Source organism: Vipera berus, assembly GCF_964194415.1.
Source record: "Vipera berus genome assembly, chromosome: 2".
NCBI classification, from domain to species: Eukaryota; Metazoa; Chordata; class Lepidosauria; order Squamata; family Viperidae; genus Vipera; species Vipera berus.
Genome location: NC_138203.1, coordinates 150,615,042 through 150,639,846, shown reverse-complemented (window position 1 = coordinate 150,639,846; position 24,805 = coordinate 150,615,042). Strand labels below are relative to the sequence as shown.

Genomic DNA, 24,805 nt, shown 5'->3' with positions numbered 1-24,805 from the left:
ACCGTGTACTCGAAATGTCCATAGCGAGTACCAAACGCCGTCTTCCACTCATCACCCGGCCGAACCCTGACGAGGTTGTAAGCTCCACGCAGGTCCAGTTTCGTGAAGATCTTAGCCTCCCGGAGTCGGTCCAAGAGCTCGGGGATGAGGGGCAGCGGGTAGCGGTTACGCACCGTGATGGCGTTGAGTTTCCGGTAGTCACAGCAAAGCCGTAGCTCGCCCGACTTCTTTTTGACGAAGAGCACGGGCGCAGACACTGGCGAGGACGAGGGCCGGATGAAACCACGAGCCAAATTCTTTGTCAGGAAGTCCCGCAATGCAGCCAACTCGGGCTCCGACATGGAGTACAACCGCCCCACTGGGAGAGGCGCATCAGGGACTAGATCAATGGAACAGTCGTAGGGCCTGTGCGGGGGTAATTGGTCCGCCTCTGACTCGCTGAACACATCAGCAAAGTCGGACAGTTCGGGAGGCAAGGAAACCCCTGAGGAACCCTCCACCTGGCCGGCACAGATATGGCGGGTGTGGTCCACGCACTGCAAACTCGGGAAGGTGACCAAGTTCTGAGACCAATAGATCTGTGGATCATGCGCCCGGAGCCACGCCAGTCCCAAGACCACGGGGAAGTGCAGATCCGAAGTGATGTAGAACTGGATGGCCTCCACATGGGAACTGATGGCCATACACACTGGTTGCGTGGCGGCCGTAATAGGCCCGGACAGGAGCACTCGACCATCAATAGTCTCCACTAGCATGGGCGGATCCACCGGACACTGGGGAACAGCCCATTTGGCCACGAAGGCCGAGTCCATGAAGTTAGTGGTAGCCCCAGAGTCAATTAAGGCATGGACCGGAATCCCCTCTGGCTTGCCAGGAAGGATCAGACGTGCCTCCAAAATCAAATGCCGTGGAGGTTCACAGGCACTGTCGGAACGGCGTCGCTCGGCGTGGTCGTTGTGGGTCGCCCGATCTATCACACCGTCTAGATCGGGCTCGGGCCGTTTCCCGACAGCAAAGCAGGGGACTTTCTCGGGGCCGGCTTGGTCACTGACGCCCGCTGACGCTTCTTTGGGCAAGAAGCGGCCAAATGTCCAGGGTCCCCACAGTAAAAACACAACCCCCCCGATCGTCGTCTGTCCATTTCCGTCACCGATAGACGGGACCTGGCAGCACCCAGCTCCATTGGCTCCTCCCTCTGGACTGGGGGCTCACGCACAACAGGGGCGGCAGGGGTCTGTGGGGTGGCACGGCGACTCTTTCGCTGCTGCAGCCGGGCATCGATCCGCAGACAAAGATGGATCAGCCCATTCAGGTCTGAGGGAATGTCCACGCGGGCCAGCTCATCCAACATCTCCTCCGACAAGCCATCCTGGAAGGCATCCACGAGCGCAGCCTCATTCCAGGCGGAATCCTGGCTAAGCAGCCGGAAATCGCTGATATAGGCCTGCAGGGGGCGCTGACCCTGCCTCAAAGCTTTCAGGCGTCGGGTGGCGGTCTGCGCCTTAATTGGGTCCTCGTACATGAGGCGCATATGGTCACAAAACCCCCCAAAGTTATCCAACAAAGGGCTAGGCTGTGCCAGCAGAGGCGTGCCCCAACGAGCTGCATCCCCCGACAGAAGGCTCAACACGAATCCCACCTTATCTCGGTCAGTGGGGAAATCAGCTGCTCTCACGCTGATAAAAAGCTGGCATTGTCCCAGGAAGGCAGGAAACAGTTCTGGATTGCCAGCAAATTTATCCGGCATTGCTATCTGACATTTCCTCCTGGGTGGGGGTGCAGCATGTACCTGAGCTTGCAGTTGAGCCACCTGAGCTGCCAGCAAAGTGAGTTGCTGGGTGAGCTGAGCATTCTCGGCAAGAAGCTGCTCCATCGTAGTAGTAAGGGGTGGGAGGCTGAAAGCAAACTGTTCTGAACCAGCCAACTACCGGCCTTGTAATAAGGCAAACCCCTATTCACAGTAGAGACTGGAGAGCGTCCAAGGCTAAAAAGCGTTTGCCAAGATTTATTAGTCAATTAACAGAACAAGAAACCAAAACACAGGAACTTGAATCCTCAAGCAGAAGGGTTGCTTTCAGCAACCAGCCCCTCCCCAAACACTCCTTTTATTTAGAGTTCAGGGCGTGGTCTCCCTGTGCCTCCTCCCGAGGAGTCCCACAGCCTTTCTTTGTTTGTTCCTGCTCGACTGCCTCCTGCGTCGGGCGTCCTTGAACAGGGCCAGCTGTGGGTCATCATCCTCCGCACTATCGGGCTCACGCAGCTGAGAAGAGGTCCCCGGCTGAGGGCTCTGCAAAGCCTCCAAACCATCATCAGCCGGTTCGTCTTCCACACCCTCCTCCTCCCCCTCATCTGAGTCATCCGATACATCTGAGCCGGGTGCCGAACCCACCGGCTGACCCTGAGTCACAACACTTTCGAACTGCTAGGTTGGCAGAAGCTGGGACGAGTAACAGGCGCTCACTCTGTTATGCGGCACTCAAGATTCAACCCGCCAAACTGCCGACCTTCTGATCGACAAGCTCGGCGTCCTAACCCACTGAGCCACCGCGTCCCTTCTAGTCAGAAGGGGAGAGGTCAATACTTTCCTGTCAGCTCCATCTTCAGGTGGCCAAGAACAGCTTTGTCTCATGATCAAAAGCGCTTCTACTGATATTTTTGAAGTTGTAAAATAGTTTTGATATATATTACATTCAGCCTCTGATGTTGCTGAAACTCTTTGAGAATGGAACTTCTACGTATTTAAAATACTTGCTGAAGATGCAGTACCAACCATAAGGTCCCATTGGGCAGAATAGGAATTTATTTCCGAATAAAGATGCCTACCTTTCCATTGGGAGAATCTTTGTAGTGTTTTTCTGTTGCCCGGTTGTTTAAAATCAATCTTGCATTGTGCAATTTTACATTATTCGTTATTTCCATGTTAGGGATGTAAACAGCCACTCACCACCACATCCTCCACCTCCTCCTCCTCCTCTCCTCACCTCCTCCTTTGCACATTTTAAGACAAAAGAGGCATAGAGCTATGTGCATGCACAGAAAGAAGCAAATCTAACAAACAATTGCATCCCTTTTCAGGAAAGCACCTCCAAAGAGCAGTGCAGAGGGTGGCTAGTGCAAGGCAACTGCAAGAGGGAGAATCGAATACATATTGCTCATAGATGCTGGATAAAAGACAATTGGGGGTTTAACATATGCTTTCAATGAACTGAACTGATCAAAGCCAAACTTCACTTGTGTTTGTTTGGCTGCCTGCCGGGCATATTTCTCTCTAAATAACTAAGTGCCATTTTTCTCTGCGTGATATTTTTTCTGTCTTTCTCCCTCCTCTTTCTTTCAGCCAACACCACTTTCATTTCTGTGCTTTCCTCTATTATTAAGCTAAGTCTTCCTCCTCTTAACCAAGCTGATTCCTCTGAATCATCTCCATACACCCCCATTTCTCCTCTTTCTTTCCCTCCCCTTTTCTTCCCCCCCCCCATCTCTCCTTTTATTGCCTGCTTTCCTCCTGCCTGTCTTGGCTCTGGCAGGCTCTAGGTGGCTCTTTAGGTACATGAGCTAGACAGCCTCCTAGCCGCACAGTCTCTTTGTAGCTAGGAGAGGCTACTGATCCTTCAGCCAGCCAGCTCTCACAGCATCCCCACCTCTTTGCAGTACCGTCCAACGCCACTGAGATAGAGATAAGAAAGCAGCAGGATCTGAGCTCAGATGACGAGGAGAATACAGCTTGTTAAAGAGATACATCCTTCAACCCAGGCTGGCTTCTCCATCTCTCCAATTGCTAACATGGAAAACGGCAGGAATGGCTGTGTGGTAGACCCACCTCGCTTTTCCCTGAAGCAAATCAAGTTCCACGGACTTCACCAGGTCTTCTCAGTCTACCTGTCCTGCCCACACCGTGCCTTTTGGCTGATGGCTGTCCTGGCTTCCATGGCCTTGCTGTTGACCTGGTCATCCAACCGCATCCATTATCTGCTTTCTTGGCCTGTTCACACCAAGCTGCATATTCTCTACTCCCCCAACCTGACCTTCCCTGCTGTCACCCTCTGCAACAACAACCTGGTGCTGCTGCGTCGTATGAGTCGAGCGGATCTCCACCTCAGTGGCTACTGGCTTGGTCTCCTCAACAGAAACTTGCAGCCAGTGCCTGCTGTGCAGACCCTTCTGTGGGATCCCCAGTGGTTCTGGTTGGGGAACCTGCTGGACTTCTCCCATTATCTGCCCCCCTTGCCAACACAGGAGCAATCCACACAGCGTTTGCTGGACCGGCTGGGCCACCAGCTCGAGGAAATGCTGCTCTCCTGCCACTTTCAGGGTGAGCGCTGTGGCCCCCACAACTTCACCACTGTAAGTCAGGATGGGGAAAGGGGACTCTTGGTGAGGACAACGGACAGCTGTTGGGTCCTGCAATCGCAAAGTTAATATTTCAGCAGACTACCAAAGTGTGGGTATAAGCAGTGGTGGGATTCAAATAGGTGAACAACCGGTTCTCTGTGTGGATGCCGCTTCCGGAAGTCCATTCTGGGCCTGGATAACAAAAAATTAGCTACCAGTTCTGCCGAAGTGGTGCGAACCAACTGAATCCCACCACTGGGTATAAGGCAATCAAATGATCTTCAGGAGCCATTTTTAATTTTGGGGAGGAGGCAAGGGCTGCAATGATGCAAATATTTGGGATAGTGCATGTAATGGATGGGGCTAGGAAGTGAATTTTTTCACTGGTTTTAGAGAAAGCCTGAGCAGATGGCAGCCTCCTTTATCTAGACTAATAAATTAAGCAGGTTCAGCCAATAGTTTGGAATGCAAGCTCTCAGTGAATAACAAGGCTATATGTTAAGTTAGGAAATCACAACCAGATCCTTTAAAAGGCAAATGGCCAACCACTTCCGTACTGTACTATTGTCAAAACAAGCTCAATTCAAAGGCAAAAAGTTTGGGAATTTTCTTTTTTAAAAAATATGTTCAGTTTATTCCCAAGACTCCAGTTGTGTGTTTTCTGTTTCAGAATGACAGAAAATAAGCCTTTTAATTCTCAGGATGGTGTTTTGAGTTGGACTTACAAAAGAGGATTGGGACTGTATTGCATTTTGCTAACAGTTGGGTTAACTTAAATGAAAAAGAAAAAAGAATTTAACCTGCTCTTTTGAGAATAGAGCAAGAAAATGAAGTGGTATCTGAAACTTGGGAGTACATAAAATAATAATTTTGCTTCTTCTTTGAACCGTGTATTTTTTTTGTCATTTTGATGGATCCAGTGGAAAGGAAAGGGTCAGAGTTATGTATGTTTTAGTCTGCTATTTCTTTCTGCGATCACTGAAATTGGAATGGGTATAGCAATGGGTACCCTATGAATTTCAACGTGTGTTTCTTTGAGATGTGAACAGAAGTCATGCAAACACACAGCCAGCAGCTGATACATTATAGGTCAGCATGTCTTTTAATCTTCAGGCATTTGGAATTTATATACTAGTATTTCGGACAGCCTTTTGGCCTTTACCCCCTTAGCTGTATACAGGCTGCCTGGCTTTGCTATTCTTCTATACATTCCAGTGTTGTTACTTTCTCTAGTTCTAACCAGGAATTCCAATTCCTTTCCAATCCTGAAGTTTAAAAACAGAATACAATAGGCAAAACAAATAAAAATTCATAGAGTTGAATAGTGAACCTTCGACTAAGGAGGTGGATGGCAATTTAATGGAGCAACAAAGAGAAAGGGATTGCAGCATGTAGATAAGATTGAAGGGTAAACTTATACTAGGCTTCATGATGTAGACTTCATACACATTGTAAAACCAGGACTGTTATTGTTCAAACTATACATGGAACCTAGACAAATATGGCATTTTCCTGCTGCAGATGTTCCCTCTCCAATCTCAGGAGGTCTCTGGGGGAAGATTGATAGACAATGAAAACAAAGATTACAATTACACAGTAGATTAGAATGCTTGAACATAGCTGTGACTAAAACAAACCATAGCTTCCCAAGCACCAGGATCATAGACAGTTGTGGCTTGTTCTAAAGCAACACCAGATGACCACAAGGGAAGGAGAACCGGATGAGACTTGTCACCAATTCACACACACAAGTTCTTTTAGCAGGCCTGAATCTTGTGACTGTGGTAGTCAGCCACAGATTAAAGAAATACATAACGTTCCCTGTCCTCCCCCCAAAAAATCCATAATTTGCCAATCAAAAACAAGTCATTTGAATTATTAAATATTGTTATCTGAGTATTTTTGCTGTCTGGCTTAAAATGCATTTCAGTGTATTTATGTAGACTGTGTTTTTGAAGTTGAACTGTGGTTTAAATATATTCTACTCTTTCCCATTCCTGTTCTTTTCTTTCAGCATAGAAAATGGCATTAGCTTTTATGTTCTCCTGTCCTGCCTGACACCTAAAAATCTTTCATCCTCCTTATCACCTATATAGGCTGCCCTGAATCTTCCTGTCTATTTTTCCCCCAACAGAGTTATTCTAATTTGTCGTAGTTGTAGCTCATGCAAATTTCAGGCGGGAAAACAAATACCCTATGCCAGGGGTAGGCAACCTCGGCTCTTTTATGACTCATGGACTTCAACTCCCAGAATTCCTGAGTCAGCTGACTCAGGAATTCTGGGAGTTGAAGTCCATGAGTCATAAAAGAGCCGAGGTTGCCTACCCCTGCCCTATGCCCTTCACAGTTTCCAAGAACATTTTCATACCGTCAGTCTTCAAGCTTAGTCTCCAGATGCCACTGCCGTGTTTTTTCCTTCTTTTCTCAAGCTTCCTCTTCTACATCATCTTGTTTCCTCTCCCCAGGAAACAGAGAATGAATTCCTATGGAGCTCACTTCCTCTGGTCACTGCAAGCTGTTGACTCTGGCCCTACTCTCAGACCTGTATAGCAGGAGGCTATTGGCCCTCCCAGACAGGAAAAACTGAAAAGAACTTCCTCAAATGAATAAAACAAATCTTGGACTCCATCAAGAGACTAAATTGGGTGAATCAACAGCTTCAGTGAATGAAGGGAATGAAATCAAAGCCTCAAATAAAGAGGAAGGAAAAGATAATGCTAACCAAAGCAGTGATCTGAGGCAGGTGACTCCGCAATCTAAGCAAACAAAATGACAGTGAGAAGCTCAAAGAAGAGAAAGGTGAGGAAAAGGCTTTCCCCAAACCACACAAGCTTTCCTCTCAGACCTCACAAGTGACGGCTCTGACAGTCACCCACCGACCCCAGCATTTATTTCTCAGTCTGCTCTTTCGTTCCTGCCCAAGGAGCTTCTGAGATCATACTGGCTACCTACTCCCAAACCACAGTCTTTTATAACAATAGGCTAAGGACAAGCCAAAGCCATTCCTCAAGTTAAAATATAATACCATACGGCCCCTCCTCAAAAGGTACACAGAACCGTAACACCTTTTTCCCCGCTTTCCATTTTTCAGCAGATATAATAGCTGAAGGAAAAGCAACAAACCCTTTTGAAATACTGTAAACTGCTTTTTCGTTATCACCAGTGGCATAGCGTGGGGGGTGCAGGGGGGGCCGGCCGCACCGGGCGCAACATCTGGGGGGACGCGCTCACACTGAGCTGCTCAGGGAGCCCCAAGGGCTGCACAGAGTCGGCTTGGCTCCGCTCTCAAGCTGCTCTTTCTTGCAAAGCGAAACGAGTCCGGCAGGTGAGATGGGCGGCCACATAAACTGAATAAAATAAATAGAAGCGCCCAACTCTCCGCCCAGGCTCAGGCCAACCGCAAGCGCCCCGCAGGCGCCCCGGCAGGCTTGGCCGAGCGAAGACGGACCCGCCGGCCGGCTGGCCTAGCTTCGTGCGCATGCGTGGCTTTATTTAGCGGGGCTCACGTGCGAGCTTGAATGCAGCGGCTCTTGCAGGTCGGAGCCCCGCCCAGCCGCCCTCGAGAGGGACCCGGAAGCATCCCGCATGCGCGCGACTCTTCTTGGAAAGTCTACGCCGCTGCGGGGCGCGTCTTTTCGGCGGTGCCATGACGTCACCGGGTTAGGGGGCGCAAATTGCCCCGGGTGCTGACAACCCACGCTACGCCACTGGTTATCACTGATGCTGCAATTCTAAGTATGGTATGTAACATGACATACTCAAACAGTCAAGGCAAACGTTTCCTTGAGATGCTGTCTGGCTGGGGTATCTTCTTTTTCATGGCATTCACCTTTATACAAAATTTTATTTGAACCTCCTTAAGAAGACAAATCTTTTTTTCCCCCATACCGGTTATCCTAAAAGCATAACAAAAAATAATAGCAAAATGCTTTCTAAATGCGGCAGTCACTAGCTAGCAGTTAACTCAATAATTATTAATAATTAAATGATTAATTTAAATACTTGCTATAATTCATGCATCATTCATAACTATGCCATAATTTACCATTCCAATGTACACATTTTCCTAAATGACTGAAAATACAGCATAGCCTTTTATTATTTACTGCTTTGAATGATCCATGCTAATTTGGGATTAACAAATTAAGAAGCACCAATGTACACTGTGTATACAAATGTAATATGTATTTTGTCAATGCCAGCTGACCTCTGGAGGGCATGGAGTTTTTTGAGGGGATGGGAAGATTTTGTTTACTTGACAGCCAAGCATTAGCATTTGTGTAGAGAAAGATCCTACTAACAAAAATTCAGCTCTCTAAATGTTCATTAATAAAAGGGCAAGAATGAGTATAAATTATGAGGCCTTGGGCTTCCTTTATCTTGGTTGTTTTCTTGCACATGTTTTATTACAACACTAGGTAACATCATCAGTGTAATGTAACACTGATGATCTTATCTAATTCAATAATGAAACATCTGCAAGAAAACAACTAAACTCAGAGAGGACCAGGAACCCCACAGTTCAACCCTGGGCTACAAATATTCTCTTCTATGAGTATAAATTACCTGAATCTTTATGTTTTTGCAGGAATCTTAGTAACTATCAATACTTGCTTTCTATCCTCAACTCAAGAGCAAGGATGTGAACTTTAATGGTTAATACCAGAGACAAGGAAAGTGCTGGAATTGTGGGATTCTAAAATCAAGTGCAGTCGAATACATAGTACAGCTCACTATTTCCTAAAAACTCAGTATATTTAAAGTATTAGTTAATTCTGCAGAGCAGCAACCTGAAAAATACAAAAAAGAGGGTTCAGTTAGTTGAATTATTTCTCTATAATGTGTAGTTACCAAGATATTACCAATTTGAAGACAAGGACTGTGAAGGGAAAGTCCCCTCTTCATTTTTTTCAGACTTTTTCCCTTCTGTTCAATTGTGTCTGATTCTTAGTGTCTGCCTGACAAATCCCTGAAATTTTCTTGGCAAAGATTTCAGAGTGGTTTGATATTGCCTCCATACTAAGGCTGAGAGAAAGTGATTGTCCCAAGGTTACCCAGCTGGCTTTGCACCTAAGGCAGAATTAGAACTCCCAGTCTTCCAGCCTGGTGCCTTAAGCATTACACCAAGCAGGCTTTCTATGGCAACATGCTACAAGTACTCTATAGACCTCGGCAGAAGGAAAAGGCAAATTATGACACACACACACATATATATATATATATATATATATATATATATAAATAGACAGGCTGCCTGTTTGGGAGGGCAGAAAAAGAGACCTTACATATTTCCTTCGTGGCTTTATGCAGAATGGTCTGTCCCAGTCTGTCTCTGAATTTTATTCTTTCAAGAATTTGGCTCAAATATGCCAACAAGGCAAAAGCAAGAGTAAGTTGCCAAATGTTATTTCTTAAGCTATTTGTTATATGAATTGCTTGGCAGGGACTTTTATTTGGCCACCTGTAAAAGATGAATTACCCAGCAGCGGATGAGTGTAAATGCCAGCAGGGCAGAGTCTGTCCTTTAAAGAAGGTTGCAACCAGTGAATACACTCAGCAGAGCTTGCATTTGTTCACTTTCACTGTGATTTGCTGTTGTTATTGTTGTTGTTCGTACTGAAGGATGTAAGACCCCCACAGGGGCGACATTTCCTTAAAAGAACTCATCAGACATAGTTAGCTTCCTGTGTCGTAAATTAATCCTGTCTGCTCCTTCTATGCATGGCACTTTTTGACTTCCAATCCAGCACATTCCCTATGCCTAACAAGCAAATGGATATGATTTTTCAGTAACTTGTGTCTTTGATTCTTAACTGTTTTCCACTGGTTTCACAGTTGAATTGACTGGCTCCAAAGTAGGAGGAACTGGGAAAGGGAGTCCCTAGGGGGGTATCCAGATTGCCACTGTGCCCTCAGACATCTCTTCCTTTGCTCCTTGGCATTTTAAAAAGAATAATGTTTTTAAAGGGAAGCTGGCAGCAAGATATTACAAAGGAAAGAGTTGGGGCCCAACATCATTTTTATTTCCAAGTATGTCTACAGACGCAGTGGCTCAGTGGGTTAGGACGCTGAGCTTATCGATCAGAAGGTCGGCATTTTGGCGGGTCGAATCCCAAGTGCCACGTAGCAGAGTGAGCGCCTGTTACTCGTTCCAGCTTCTGCCAACCTAGCAGTTCGAAAGCACGTAAAAATGCAAGTAGAAAAATAGGGACCACTACGGTGGGAAGGTAACAGTGTTCCATGCACCTTTGGCGTCTAGTCATGCCAGCCACATGACCACGGAGACGTCCTCGGAAAAGCGCTGGCTCTTCGGCTTTGAAATGGAGATGAGCACCGGCCCCTAGAGTCGGAAACGACTAGCATGCATGTGCGGGGGAACCTTTACCTTTACCTTTACTATGTCTACAGAGACCATGTTTTCTTGGAAAAAAATAAAGGCAAACCTGAAAAGGAGACAGATCTGAAAGAGGTTTGTAAGGATAAAAAAAATTAAATTGTTTATATTTCTAACTTTGCCTTACAAAGGAAAATTCAAGTGCAAGATCAAGAAAAACTTCACAAAAATGCATAATATAATAAATATAGCTAAAATCAAACAGAATATATCTATTGGTTTTAAAAAGACAGTTCAATTTCCATATTTTTTTATCTGAACGTGAAAGACTGTGCATTAAGTGGAACCATTTGTGTGGTAAAAGTTAAATGACCAAATTAAGGGACAAAAATGAGTTTTTGAAAAATAAATAAATTTAAATCACAGCTTTCAGGAAAGCAAAGACTGTCCTTTGTAATAAAGAACATATGATCACTGCGAGCATATCCAGAATGGGCCTCAAAAGCTTTCTAATGTGTCTGAAGGGGTTGAAGGGAGTGACTGATATCATTCTAGCACAGGGGTCGGGAACTATGGCCCTTTTATGACTTGTGGACTTCAACTCCCAGAATTCCTGAGATAGACATGCTGGCTGAAGTCCACGAGTCATAAAAGGGCCCCCATCTGTTCTAGCAAATCAAGGCTTGTGGCAACCATTCTGTAACTGGGCAAGCCTCTCCCCCAGCAGCCATTTTGCAAGAGTGCCACAATATGTTCCCAAGTTCCAGTTGTGTCCACCGGGCCCAAAGAGTGCACTTATTACACTCGTTGAAAGACACAATGTGACAATGCTGCAGGTTATGCTCTTCTCTTCTGGCTTACTCTTGGTTATCAAGGCTAGGAGAGCCCGCTGGCCTCCAGAGGAAGTGACAAGCTCCTATCCTAACCCTACTTTTTCTCCTCCACAGGTTTTTACCCGCTACGGAAAGTGCTACACCTTCAATTCTGGCCAGTCTGACAAGCCACCCCTGGTCACCATGAAGGGGGGCACCGGCAATGGCTTGGAGATCATGCTGGACATTCAACAGGATGAATACCTTCCAGTCTGGGGAGAGACAGGTAAAAACGCTTCCTCCTTCCCTATCCCTGCATCAGTTTCTCATTTCTCCTCATGACAGAATCCCTCATGCATCACTCTGCACTACCCATCCCTAGGCAGCCTCAATTTGCCAAACCTCCCCCTCCCCTCCTCCAAGTCTCCCTCCATTCAATCATTTCCTAGACTTGCACAACCTCCTGGCATCCTCATCTTGCCTTTCCACACCTGTTGCCTCAGCCTCCCCCTCTTCGCTCCTGTCCTGCTCACCATAGCAACCAGATCAGCAATGCCAAACAGGTAGCAGCTTCTTATCCAGAAATAGCATTTTGTTCTGTTAAGGGAGAATTTTTTTTTTTCAAACTGCAGGAGGGGGTGAAGCCAGAGTCCCTAATCAAAGGTCATCAAGAGGCTACATGGAAAGCATGTTTGCATTCCTAGCTGGCTTTCAATTTCTAGGGAGGGAGGGGAGAGAGAGAGAGAGAGAGAGAGAGAGAGAGAGAGAGAGAGAGAGAGAGAGAGAGAGAGAGAGAGAGATGGGTGAGTTCTGCCTGGTTTTTTAACAAAAAAGCTATTAGTATCCCTGGATGTATGCCTGGATTGAATCTCGACCTTTGCCTTAGTAGGGAGGAAGACTGGCTTCTGTGAAACTTTGGGTATTTTGATTCTGATCGATCAGTCCTAAAACTGCTGCATAATAGATCAAGGAATGGGACAGGGAACAACTTTGCTCCCAGAAACATCTCTTTTGGTATTTACCAGCCTCCCCTTTATGCCTCACATTAATGTTTTATCACATCTTTTAGTTTAAAGAAATACATGGAAAGCTGGCATGGTGCAAAGGGAAAGCTCAACTTCTAGATCATCTTTATTTATTAGAAGGCCTCTGGGCTTCCTCTTAGACAATTTATTTTATTTATTTATTTTATTTGACTTATATACCGCCCTATTCCCATAGGACTCAGGGCGGTTTACAGGGCAATTAAAACCATACAATACAAAAGTTAAAATAAATTTAAAACAATTAATTAAATTTAAAGCCCAAAAGTTAAAAATTAAAACTTTAAAACCCAGTTAAAAAACCCCTCAGTCTAGGCCAGACAGCTATTGCCCTGTTAACAGTATTGCCCTGTTAACCGCCCTGAGTCTCTTGAGAGAAGGGCGGTATATAAATTAAATTAATAAATAAATAAATAAAGAGCCAGGTTTTTAGGTCCCGGCAAAATGAGCGGAGGTCGGAGTCAGTCCTGAGTTCCATAGGAAGTTGGTTCCAAAGGGCAGGCACATCCACAGAGAAGGCCCTCCCTCTGGGAGTCACCCACCGGCAATCCTTCACCGGCGGTACCCTAAGAAGGCCCTCCCTGTGGGAGCGCACAGGACGATGGGGAGTTGATGCCGGCAGGTGTTCCCTCAGATAATCTGGCCCCAAGCCATTTAGGGCTTTATAGGTCATCACCAGCACCTTGAATCTCACCCAGAGGAAGCCAATGCAGCTCGCGGAGAAGAGGTGTTACACGGGAGTATCGGGGGACTCCCATCACAACTCGCGCGGCTGCATTCTGTACCAGCTGAAGCCTCCGAGTGGTCCTCAAGGGCAGCCCCATGTAGAGAGCATTGCAATAGTCTAGGCGGGAGGTCACGAGCGTATGGGTGACTGTGCGTAGGGCATCTCGGTCCAGATAGGGCCGCAACTGTCGCACCAGGCGAACAATGAAAGCAGGAGAGGGATTGTAGCCCAAGGTTTCACTTGAAAGAGTGCCCAGCTGCTCAGAAAAACAAAAAAAACCAAAGGGTAAGTGTAGAGCAAAATTCAGGCTGCAAGCTCATCCATTTGCTGGTAAAGAAATGCCTGTAATTGATTTCACATATCCTGGCAGTCATTTTGTGACAACACCCAAAAGAGGCTCCCGAAAGGCACTGACTGGCCCAGAAAGGTGGTTAATCCCTAACATAAGGGGAAACTATGGCAGGTGTGTGTTGAGAGGATGATACCTCTGTAACGTCAGCATCATACTTCTCCTTGATGAATGGATACAACTCTTGACATTCCTTGGGATTGGAGGGTGTCAGGATAAAAGGAAGAGCCCATCTCACTTGCTCTTGCCATGCTTTCTGTTTCTCCGTGCCATAGATGAGACATCCTTTGAAGCTGGGATTAAAGTGCAGATCCACAGCCAGGATGAGCCGCCCTTCATTGACCAGCTGGGATTTGGAGTGGCACCTGGCTTCCAGACGTTTGTGTCCTGCCAAGAGCAGCGGGTCAGTTGAAGACACATTTGCTCTATTTAAAAAGTCTTCTTGTATCCATACTAAAGCGCAGGAATGTTTTTATGATTAAGGCACTGGGCTAGGAGCAGGAGCACCCGGGTTCATACCCATCCTCAGCCACGGAACCTCACTGAATGATTTTTCAGCCACTCAGTGTTTCTCAGCACAACCTACCTCGCAAGATATGTTTATTGAGTAAAACATGTTTTATTCATATTTTATCATGAATAAAAATTGAAGGTGGTATTATGTACGCTGCCTTGAGTTTCTGGAAGAAAAGCAGGATAATGGGTGAATGTAAATTGATGTGGAGGGTGGGGGAGACAGAAGTGTCCTGCAATGCTTTTTCTTCCACTCTCCTTTGAAAAGAATGGCTTAGGTCAGGGGTCCTCAACCTTGGGAACTTTAAGGCTTGTGGACTTCAACGCCCAGAGTTCCTCAGCCAGCAAAGTTGCCAAGGTTGAGGACCCCTGGCTTAGGTTGAAACATCCCTGGAATCTGATCAAGGAATCCAGGCTGTGTTCAAGTGGCTAGTGCTACTGAGTAAGGCGCAGTGACTTTTAGAGTTGTATCCTTGTCTACACAGGGATATGCTAGTGGTAAGTGTTATTTTATGTGCTTATTGCTGCCTTATTTCATTTGTAAACTCTACTGAGTCTGTATATATGATGTCATCATTACAGGCCAAATAGAGCCCTTCTTTTTGTCTTAGGAAAGATTAAGGAGATATTGACCTTCTCATTCTGTCCTCTGTTGTTCAGCTTATCTACCTTCCTCCACCTTGGGGTGAATGCAAGTCAGTGACAGTGGAGTCTGAATTCTATGACACCTATAGCATCACTGCTTGCCGCATAGATTGTGAAACCCGCTACTTGGTAGAGAACTGCAACTGTCGTATGGTGCATATGCCCGGTAAGAAGGAAGGACAGATCTGAAGGGAAGCTAAGGACCAGAGTCCATAGCAGTTGTAAAAATAAAGAAAAATCTTCTTCTTAAAAGGAATTATTGAGCCCTTTACAAAATGAGGATTTCTCTGCTGATGTATGGGAGCACGCTCCGTCATGTGCACACCATTTTGATATTTAAATGGTGGGCTAGCATGTCACATTTACTTGTATTACAATAGGTTGCCTATGTTGATACCTGCAGAACCCAAGGCTAAAGCTGGATTAGATATCTTTTTTAGGGTGGCCTCTAGAATGAATCAGAAATGTAGAGAACAACTACATGGCTGTAATAAATGTAATAATATTCCTCAGTTGGACTCATCTCCCAGTGTTTGCATTCTCCAGAATCACTGCTCTGAATTCAAAATAGTAATGAAATAAGGTCGAGCCCCTTGAAGTTAAGATTCAGTTTGAAGCATGAGGTGGGGATGGGGGATGGGAAATGAATATTGACAGTTAAGTGTAATCACATTAGAGATACCAATACATCAGTAAAGAGGGGTCAAGCAGATACTGTGCTGGAACTCTGCATAGGCTAGTAATTCTCTTCCCAGCTTCAGTCCAGTACTTAACCAAGTCAACTGACTGCTGATAGTGCTGGACAGCTCCTCTTGCAGACCGAAGTGGAGAGAGCTATTGCTAATTCTCAAAATACCCAGCAAACCCCACAGTCCAGAATTCCAACCATGTCAATCGTTTCAGTTTAAGAAGCAAGCAGGAAACGAAAATCAGATTGAGTCATAAAGCACAAGATTTATAGTGTAGAACAGGGGTGTCAAACTCGCAACGTCATGTGATGTGTCTTTAACGTATCTCGACTTTTTTTTTCCATTGCTGGCAATGGGGTGGGCGCAGTTTCGGCATAACGCATCTGGCCCGTGGGCCGGCAGTTTGACACCCCTGGTGTAGAAGGTCCCAGTTCCTCAGTTGGAAAAAAGGGAGTCCCTGCAGATTTTACTCTGCTAGCTGTTGCCGAGTATAGTGGGTAGTGCTCATCCCCATTTCAAGGCCACTGACTGTCCGAAGATGTTTCCGCAGTCATGTGACCAGCATGATGTTGCAGAGCACTGTTTCTTCTCGGCCGAAGTGGTACCTATTTATCTACTCGCATTTGCATGATTTCAAACTACTAAGTGGGCAGGAGCTGGGCGAATATGGGGGCTCACCCTATTGCATGATGCTTGGATCTCAAACCCAGGCTGTTGGCTTTCCAGCTGACAAGCCCAGTGTCTTAACCTCTAGCCATAGCACCACCCAACACTCAAGTGGGCCTCCAGTTTAAAAATTTTCAGGTAGCAGCAGTAGGATTACTGTTGCAATCAAAAACAATATTGCATCAGGGGTGTGAAACTGGCGGCCTGCAGGCCGAATGCATCACGTGCAGGCCACGCTTGCCCTGGCTCCGCAAAAACAAAAAAGTCTCGATACATCACATGATGTGATCAGGTTTGATACCCATGCACTAGATCAGACATGTCAAGGCCCGGGGGCCGGATCCGGCCCGCAAAGTGGTTTCATGTGGCCCACGAAGCCATCCTGGAAACAGTGAGGGAATGGCCCCCACTGCCTTGGCCCTGGCCCAGAGACCCTCCTTCTGCCAGAGACCCTCAGATCTGTCCCACTCCTGCCCAGGCCCCCGTAGGCACCCTTGATGCGAACAATGTAGAGCTGGCCATGCTCACCCAGTAGGCCATACGCACTCTAGCCATGCCCACCCAATAGGCCATGCCCACCCTGCCTCTTGAGGGCAACCGCAATGCTGATGCGGCCCTCAATGAAATTGAGTTTGACACCCCTGCACTAGATGAACCAATATAAGAATGTGCCATATGTTAATCTGCATAATATATTCAGCTGTGGAATTAACTGTTGTATGTTTTCAATTCTTTAGATCAGACATGTCAAACTCGCGACGTCATGTGGTGTCGCGCAATGTATTGGGATGGTTTTGCCATTGCTGGCAACGGGGTGGGCACAGTTTCCGCATGACACATTCGCCCCATGGGCTGGCAGTTTGACACCCCTGCTTTAGATGATTATGATGGTGATGATATATATACCACTTTTCCTCTTGTACTAGGAACCAAGGGCAATGTACAAAAGAATATGAAACAATCTTCTGTTGCTGCTTCTAAGCCATTTTACTGCATTACCTTCTTCATATGAGAAAAGCTGGCAAATCAGTATCGTATACCTGATTTCATGACATCTAATAAACAGTCCAATTTGGTGCACGATGACATAATTGAGGTCAAATTGAACCACCTACAAGTGAAAAAAAAACGCTGAAGTCATGTGAACATTCCTTTAAAAAGCTGAAATAAATCATACCATTACACGGGTTAGCTTTTTTTCAAAGTGTTGATTTCCACATAATTCATCAGAATTTCCACCAAGTCCTCACAGAATAATATGCTAATTCATATGATAATATGTAGTCTACCTAGTCTGTGCTATGCACCTAAATAACTCTAGCTTCATAGAAGTAGTATGGTTATGCAATAATCTATATTCACATGAATATTTTCATTTATTTTCAAAGAAATTACCAACATTGCCCCAAAGCAATGGAAGTAAGGTCTTTTTTACAGTTGCTGAAAATATTCTTTAAAAGTGCTTCTTATTATGTTTCATCTCTAATTATGTCTTTCCCTAATTGAGCCACTCCCATTCTCTAGTTCTAAGGCATGCTTTAACAGATCCCAGGGCTCTTTCCACCACTCCACCTTGATCTATACAGAGTCTGTCTTATTAATCAGAATACCTCTTCCAAGTATGTCGTTAGCATAACCATAACAAGGAAGCGAATTAATTATTTCAGTCAGCGACATCTCGTAGGGAGGAGTAGGCAGAATAGCATAGAGAAACGATGAGAAAATGAGAGAAGGGTATTTTTCAGATTACATTTCAAACCTGACTAGAAATTGATATGGTATCATTACTTTGGATAGATAATAGACAAGTAAGGACATGGATCAATGCAGAGATTTGAATTCAGTTTTGCTTGTATAATGCAACACTGTATTCAGATTTAGCGTAGGTTCTGACTAACAAGGTTGCCTTGAGATGCAGAGAAAATGCAGCCACTGACAATATCTTCATTAACTGTGCCATTTTTAATTGGATACATTGTTTGCACAAGGTATTAAAATTGAGGACCAATTTCTATAACCAGAGCAGTTCAGCTCTAAAGCTTTTCCTTGATTATTTTAAGTAGGACACCTCGTATTACAATACATCCCCTAAGAAGGAAAATGTTTTCTTTTTTCAAAGTGTGAGGATGGAAAGCACTAAGATTAGATTTTCTTCTGCTTGGTGTTTTTCCCCCCTATATCTAGAATTTAGGAAATGGGAATAATGTCACTATAGATAGACCTCACTTAATAATCTCATCGTTTAGTGATTGTTGAAAGTTACGACGGTGTTGAAAAAGTAGCTTTACGACCAGCCCTTTGTACTTAGGACTGTCGCAATGTCTCTACAGTCACGTGATCGAGATTTCTGCACTTTGCAACTAGCAGGCGTTTATAACTGTTGCAGAGCTCTGCGTTCACGTGATCACCGTCTACATGCTTAAGTTGGCTTCCAACAAGCAAAGTCAACTGAGAGGTCAGCAGTAAAATCATAAGAGGTGGTCATGTGATGTCTTGCTTAACAATCACATGACTTAGCAACAGAAGTGCTGGTCCCAATTGTGTTTGTTAATCAAGAGCTACCAGTAAAGGGTTTTCTCTTATTTCCAGCTATAATACAGAATTTGGAACATAGAAAGTTCATAGAGAAGGGAATCTGGCAAACAGTTTCCATGCACTGCATGGATATTCCAGATATAAAAGCAACAGAAGACACTGTAAGGCTCGCTGTCACATTAAAGGCAGGTGCATTGCCTAGTAATAATAATAGAAGGGAAAAGGGACGTGGTGGCTCAGTGGGTTAGGACGCTGAGCTTGTCGATCAGAAGGTCGGCAGTTTGGCAGGTCGAATCCCGAGTGCCGCGTAGCAGAGTGAGCGCCTGTTACTCGTCCCAGCTTCTGCCAACCTAACAGTTCGAAAGCACGTAAAAAATGCAAGTAGAAAAATAGGGACCACTACGGTGGGAAGGTAACAGCGTTCCGTGCGCCTTTGGCGTCTAGTCATGCCGGCCACATGACCACGGAGACGTCCTCAGACAAGCGCTGGCTCTTCTCTTCGGCTTTGAAACAGAGATGAGCACCGACCCCTAGAGTCGGAAACAACTAGCACGCATGTGCCAGGGAACCTTTACCTTTACCTTTACCTTAATAATAGAAGACCTGCTTTGTGCACAGAATGGTCCAGGTTTAATCGCTGGGGCTGAAAAAAAAATGATACATGAAAAAAATGGCGGGGAGTGAATGGCAGTTCTCTCATTTCCTACTGTGAATTCCTATGACAAGGTTAATTTCAACTAGTAAATATATTTCACCTTTGAATATGTTCCACAAAGAAAGATGGAGAGGCGGCATTTCTAGAAATAAACATAGCAACAAAATCAAGATAGTCCCAAATATATGTTCTCCTTTTTAATGTATGTGTTTATGTATTACATGTGTTAGACCTCTCATAAAATCCATTTCTGTAAGTGTCGTACTGGCCCTTTAAAATGTGGTGCTGACCTAATAAAAATACAGCTACACAACATCAACAATAATTCCAGACTTACCAAATCATACACTGAAAAACTCCCAACAGCATAATATAATACAAAGACAATCGTTAAAACCTAAATATTATCTTATTAGTCCAAAAGAGGGGGAAATGACTTGGTTCCTCACCAAAAAGAGATGATAGAAATATACTGTTTATGTTTATACACACATAACACTTTTCCCCTCACCCAATACATCTGTCCATGTCATCACTTGTATGTAGATGTGCATATATTTAAAAATGCATATATAACCTGCCATACACCACACTCCAAATGGAACAGAATGCCAGTAGAATACCAAGATAAAACAATAACCTTCAGCCCCTTGAGCTCCTTAACACAACACAAGACAAGACATAAAACAAGTGAAGATTTAAGCTAAATAACTTAAATTGTTTGACTCTAAAGTAAGACACCCTGTTTGTAAAATTGTTTGATCCCTCAATCATTTGCACCTTTCAGACATGCTTGCAAAAACTTCCAACAGGAGGAAAGCAGGATGGAGAAAGGGGAGGGGAGAGGTTTGTTGCACTGAGAAGAAAAGGAACAAGAATGCAGAGAACAATACTGGAGAAGAGAGAGAGAGAGAGAGAGAGAGAGAGAGAGAGAGAGAGAGAGAGAGATCATATTTAGATATCAAGTGTCGAAATTCAGCAAGAATGAACTCTGCCTCACATAGCTGCTCACATCAAAGCATAACATCACTTCATGTTGCTTTGTAGGTGATGCTCCCTACTGCACCCCTGAGCAGTACAAAGAATGTGCAGATCCTGCCCTTGGTAAGGAGCAATAAACATCACCTCTCGTCTCTCTTAAAATGAGATATTATGAACTGTTTTGGTATTTTGTGATTTGAAAGCATTGTGACTCCTCCCTTCCTTTGGGATCTCCAGACTTCTTAGTGGAGCGAGACAATGATTATTGTGTATGTGAGATGCCTTGCAACGTCACACGCTACGGTAAAGAGCTGTCCATGGTGAAGATCCCCAGCAAGGCCTCAGCCAAGTATTTGGCCAAGAAATACAACAAGAGTGAACAGTACATTGGGTGAGTTTTTTTTCTTCCCCTGGCTGAGTTTTGTCCAACCCATCTGTTACCATTTTGGTCTGCACTTTCCCTTCGTGTCCTCACTAACTGGCCAAAACAGAAACAATTAAGACAGCAGCATCCACCATCAGGGCAAATCTGTAAGTACTGTAGAGATAGCCCAGAGATTTAGAACTGAGGGACAGCGCTGGAGAGAGGCAAATGAGGAAAGATAAGACAGCTATGCAATGAAGAAGGCACTGTTTCGCCCTTCCTTCCTATTAAAAACAATTTTCTTAGCAAGCGGAAGTACTCCAGGAGAACATTTCTTCCGTTCCCAGCTGGTGAACAGGCATTTGAGTACTCATATTATGTCCAGTTTTACCCCTCCCTAGATCAGGAATCCCTGTGCTCAATCATTCAAGCTCTGGTCATCACAGACCTGGACTACTGCAGTGCACTTTACATGGGGCTACCCTTCAGGAGCATTCAGAACTACGACTGGTGCAGAGTATGGCAGCATAGGCAATCTTCAAGGCTCCTAGAGTGAGCCATATTATACCCATGAGGTGCCGCGATTGCCAGTCTGCTTCCGGGTGCAATTTAAGATGTCAGTGATCACCTGTAAAGCCTGCACGGCATGGGTCCAGATAGTCTGAGGAACTGTTTCACCCCAGTGGGACTGGCCCACTTCACCCATGCTGGCAGAGGGGGGATGCTACGAACCCCGTTGGTTAAGGAATTCTGGCTGGCGGGGTCCAGGAGAAGAGCCTTCTCTTCTGTGGCTCCTGCCCTTTGGGACATCTTGTCCTGCAAGGTGACAGCTTTCCACAAAAGATGAAGATCTAGATGGCTTTGACACCCCATTGGGGGAGCATCACACTGGAGTGGTTGATGAAGATTCCACCTCCCCCCCCGCACACCTTGCCCCCCTCCCCATCTTTAATTATAATTGTATTGTTATTAGTAGTAGTATTTTCTCATGGTTTTGTTGTTTTTAATGTTGTGAGCCACCAGAGTTGCCATCTTTGCTTATAATTGCATTTTATTGTTATTAGTAATATTTCTCATGGTTTTATTGTTTTTAATATTAGAGGGAGGGAGGGAGGGAGGGAGAGAGAAAATGATTGGCAGAAAGTTAAGATAGGGCTCTCATCTCTTTATGGGGTCAATCCTGTTCTTCTACATATCCTGTGATGATTCCACAGCAAGCTATAACCATCATTTGTGTCTTTAAGTCTATACATGCAAGTCTATACATTCTGCGGCAATGGATGCTTGTATTTCTGAGTTGGTCATTAGTCAAAACTCCAAACCTGGGCACAGGGTCTAGTTACAGGATTCTTTGGTGGGCAGGTTTCAAAAGTTTGGCTCCCTTTCACTTCCCTTCATCGTATGCAGGGAGAACATCCTGGTTCTGGACATTTTCTTTGAGGCTTTGAACTATGAAACTATTGAGCAGAAGAAAGCATATGAAGTAGCTGGACTGCTGGGTGAGATCACTTTTTTTCTGACTGCTAGTTGGAGCAGATCCTATAGATGCCAGACTTCCAGGGCAGGGGTGACCTTCGGGGCTGACTTCAATGTAATGCAAAATCTTCATGTTCCCCCTTTCCCCTCAATGTGGGTTGGCGTAGCTGGGGATTACCCGGAGAGGGAAATTATTGTACCACTTAAAGAGCATGCCAAGATTAGGGATTGGGATGCATCTAAAGACCTGACATATGTCTTCCTGTCTCCCCCATACAGGTGACATTGGGGGACAGATGGGGCTGTTTATTGGGGCCAGTTTACTGACTGTGCTTGAGCTTTTTGACTATGCCTATGAGGTGAGTTTTGGTCACTGTTTAACATGAGGGAAAGGAACACAACTTATGGCTTATAAGAAGGTATCCAGTAAACATATGCTGTAATTCAGTTCTGAAGCAGTTCTGAAGCAACTAATTTAGTTCTCTTCAGTAAGAAAAAAAGTTTTAAGTTTTAGCAATAAACCTGAGTCGATAGGAAAGTGATTCTTCATCACACTTCACTCTTGAAATACACCATTTTCAGAATTTCACTTCTATGTAGGGGTCACCTAAAGCTCATTCCAATGTGGTAATTAGTGTTACAGCTCAAGTCATATGGAATTTTATTCACTGACATACTGTGTGTACATAAGAATTCTAAACAATCCCAATTAATAGTTCCCAATGATGAACATGTCCTCTTATTCAATCTCTAGGTTCTTAAATTCCACCTCTGTCGCCGTGACAAGTGTGAGAAGAAACACAAAGGGAATAACAGTGACAAGGGTGTTGCCCTGAGCCTGGATGATGTGAAGCGCCATGTAAGTGTCTACACCTCATAACATAGTACCATTCCCTTGTCGTCTGCCAAGTGGATGGCCTGGCTACACTCTCTAGGATCACTGAGTTTGTATCATTTTAATTGTGCCAAACTCTCTCAACCAATAAAGAATCTACAGCTTAGTAAAGCAGTTGAGATTTCTGTTTTAGGAATCCTGACCATTACTATTGCCCTCTGGCAGAATTACACTTCCCATAATCCCATACAATAGGGAATCCAATTCTAGTTATTTATATCTACAATATTAATTAAATATGAGGTTAAGTTTGCTATGCTCCTAACTTTCAGGATAAATAACCTTACAATAAATTCAGTAAATACCCAGAAGCCATTTAAAAGCTCAATTATTATCAATTCAGCTATTCTACACCTGTCCATGCTGCCTTGTGGTGGCTTATCGTGGCTAAGGATTTCTCCCCATCATTATCTACTGAGTCCCTTAACTTTTTACTCAGTCACTTTGAAAGCTAACAACCACCATTTTCTTCGCTTCATCTAGCATGTATTTATTTTTGCAGGACAAATCTGTCTTTAAGAGCTAGTATAATATGCCAAAAAATACAACAGTTGAGGGCTTTATATTCTAGCTGTGTTGCTACCCCTGACAGAAGAGCCAGATTGTTACAGCTTTACAAGGGCTCAAGAGGTTGGAGCCATGTGGACCTCAAGGGGAATGCGGTTCTACAGGGTAAATGCAGCTACCAAGATTTCCTGGGTCCTACAAGATGCTGCTGCTGTGGGAGTACCCAAAGCCTTTATTCCCTTTATCTATGCAATTTCAGGCAGGCTACTAATATGGTTCCATGGCCATTTACATCTGCCTCCTCTAAGAATGGACTACCACAACCTCTCCTATAATGTGCACTGCAAGAGTTGAAGTCTTTTCGCAATATCAGATTTCTAACTATGTGATGTAACGAACCCTGTCACCCTGCCCTCCTGACTAGCACCAGCATCCAACAAACTGTGCCAAGTGGTGCAAAAAAAAAAATCCAATTAGGGAACAATAACATGATTCCTAGTTCATGTTGGAGCACTGGTAGAGAACGGAAGCTATCTGCAGCACAGTATCTTATCTTCTTGAGCTACTTTAATGAAACAAGACCAATCTCTCAAAGTCTTCTGTGACAGATGATGAGGAATGCCTAGGGAGATGTCTTTATTCCAAGTCTGATTACTTTCCAGAAGCTTAGCTGTTTTTTTCAATTCCTATACCATCTCCCCCTCCATGCCACAGAGTCTAGACCTAGGGTCCCATTTATCAATGTTTCTTGTTTACCATGCTACTTCCATGTCCATTCTGTTTATGTTCCTTTTTGCTTTTCCTCTCCACCTTTCCAGAACCCATGTGAGAATATCCGAGGCCATCCAGCAGGCATGACATACGCAGCCAACATCCTACCTCACCACCCAGCCCGAGGAACTTTTGAGGATTTTACCTGTTAACTGACAACTGGATGTACAACTAACACTACCAAAGGGAAGGGGCCATGCTGAGCAGCTTTGGCCCAGCCCAGCCCGTGGACCTGCCAACCTTTTGCAGGACCTCTATCTCAGACAACTGGGGAGGCAGCAGAATCCAGCCTCTCCTCATCCATCCGCCCCAGGCCAATGCAGCGATACGCACATGGAGCCAGCTGGACAGAGGTGAGGCTTAGCTGCCAGATCCACTCCAGTTTCTGCTTGTTCCAATGACGCCCCTGAACTTTAAATATAACAGAAGTGCTGCTGGAAGAAACCACCCCTCCACCACCACCACGCAGTATCCAATGGAGGTGAGGGCACAGCCTTCTCCAGTCCACAAA

General features: G+C 45.0%; 1 protein-coding gene across 3 annotated transcripts in view; it reads left to right on the top strand.

Annotated features, from left to right (window-relative positions):
* The window catches only part of ASIC1 (acid sensing ion channel subunit 1), a gene marked incomplete at its 5' end in the record, with an annotated part of 201,944 nt that extends 177,383 nt beyond the window's left edge, over positions 1 to 24,561 (top strand). For 2 of the 3 annotated variants that reach the window (XM_081321857.1, XM_081321855.1), the window contains 9 exons: positions 11,614 to 11,764; positions 13,873 to 14,000; positions 14,771 to 14,921; positions 20,348 to 20,404; positions 20,519 to 20,672; positions 22,053 to 22,144; positions 22,401 to 22,480; positions 22,876 to 22,980; positions 24,342 to 24,561. In XM_081321857.1, coding sequence (XP_081177983.1) covers positions 11,614 to 11,764; positions 13,873 to 14,000; positions 14,771 to 14,921; positions 20,348 to 20,404; positions 20,519 to 20,672; positions 22,053 to 22,144; positions 22,401 to 22,480; positions 22,876 to 22,980; positions 24,342 to 24,446 — 1,023 coding nt within the window. In that variant the 3' untranslated portion in view covers positions 24,447 to 24,561. Of the gene's footprint in view, positions 1 to 11,502; positions 11,765 to 13,872; positions 14,001 to 14,770; positions 14,922 to 20,347; positions 20,405 to 20,518; positions 20,673 to 22,052; positions 22,145 to 22,400; positions 22,481 to 22,875; positions 22,981 to 24,341 lie in introns of all 3 variants that reach the window. The other variant, XM_081321856.1, reaches the window with a different exon arrangement.
* Positions 24,562 to 24,805: the final 244 nt, after the last annotated feature.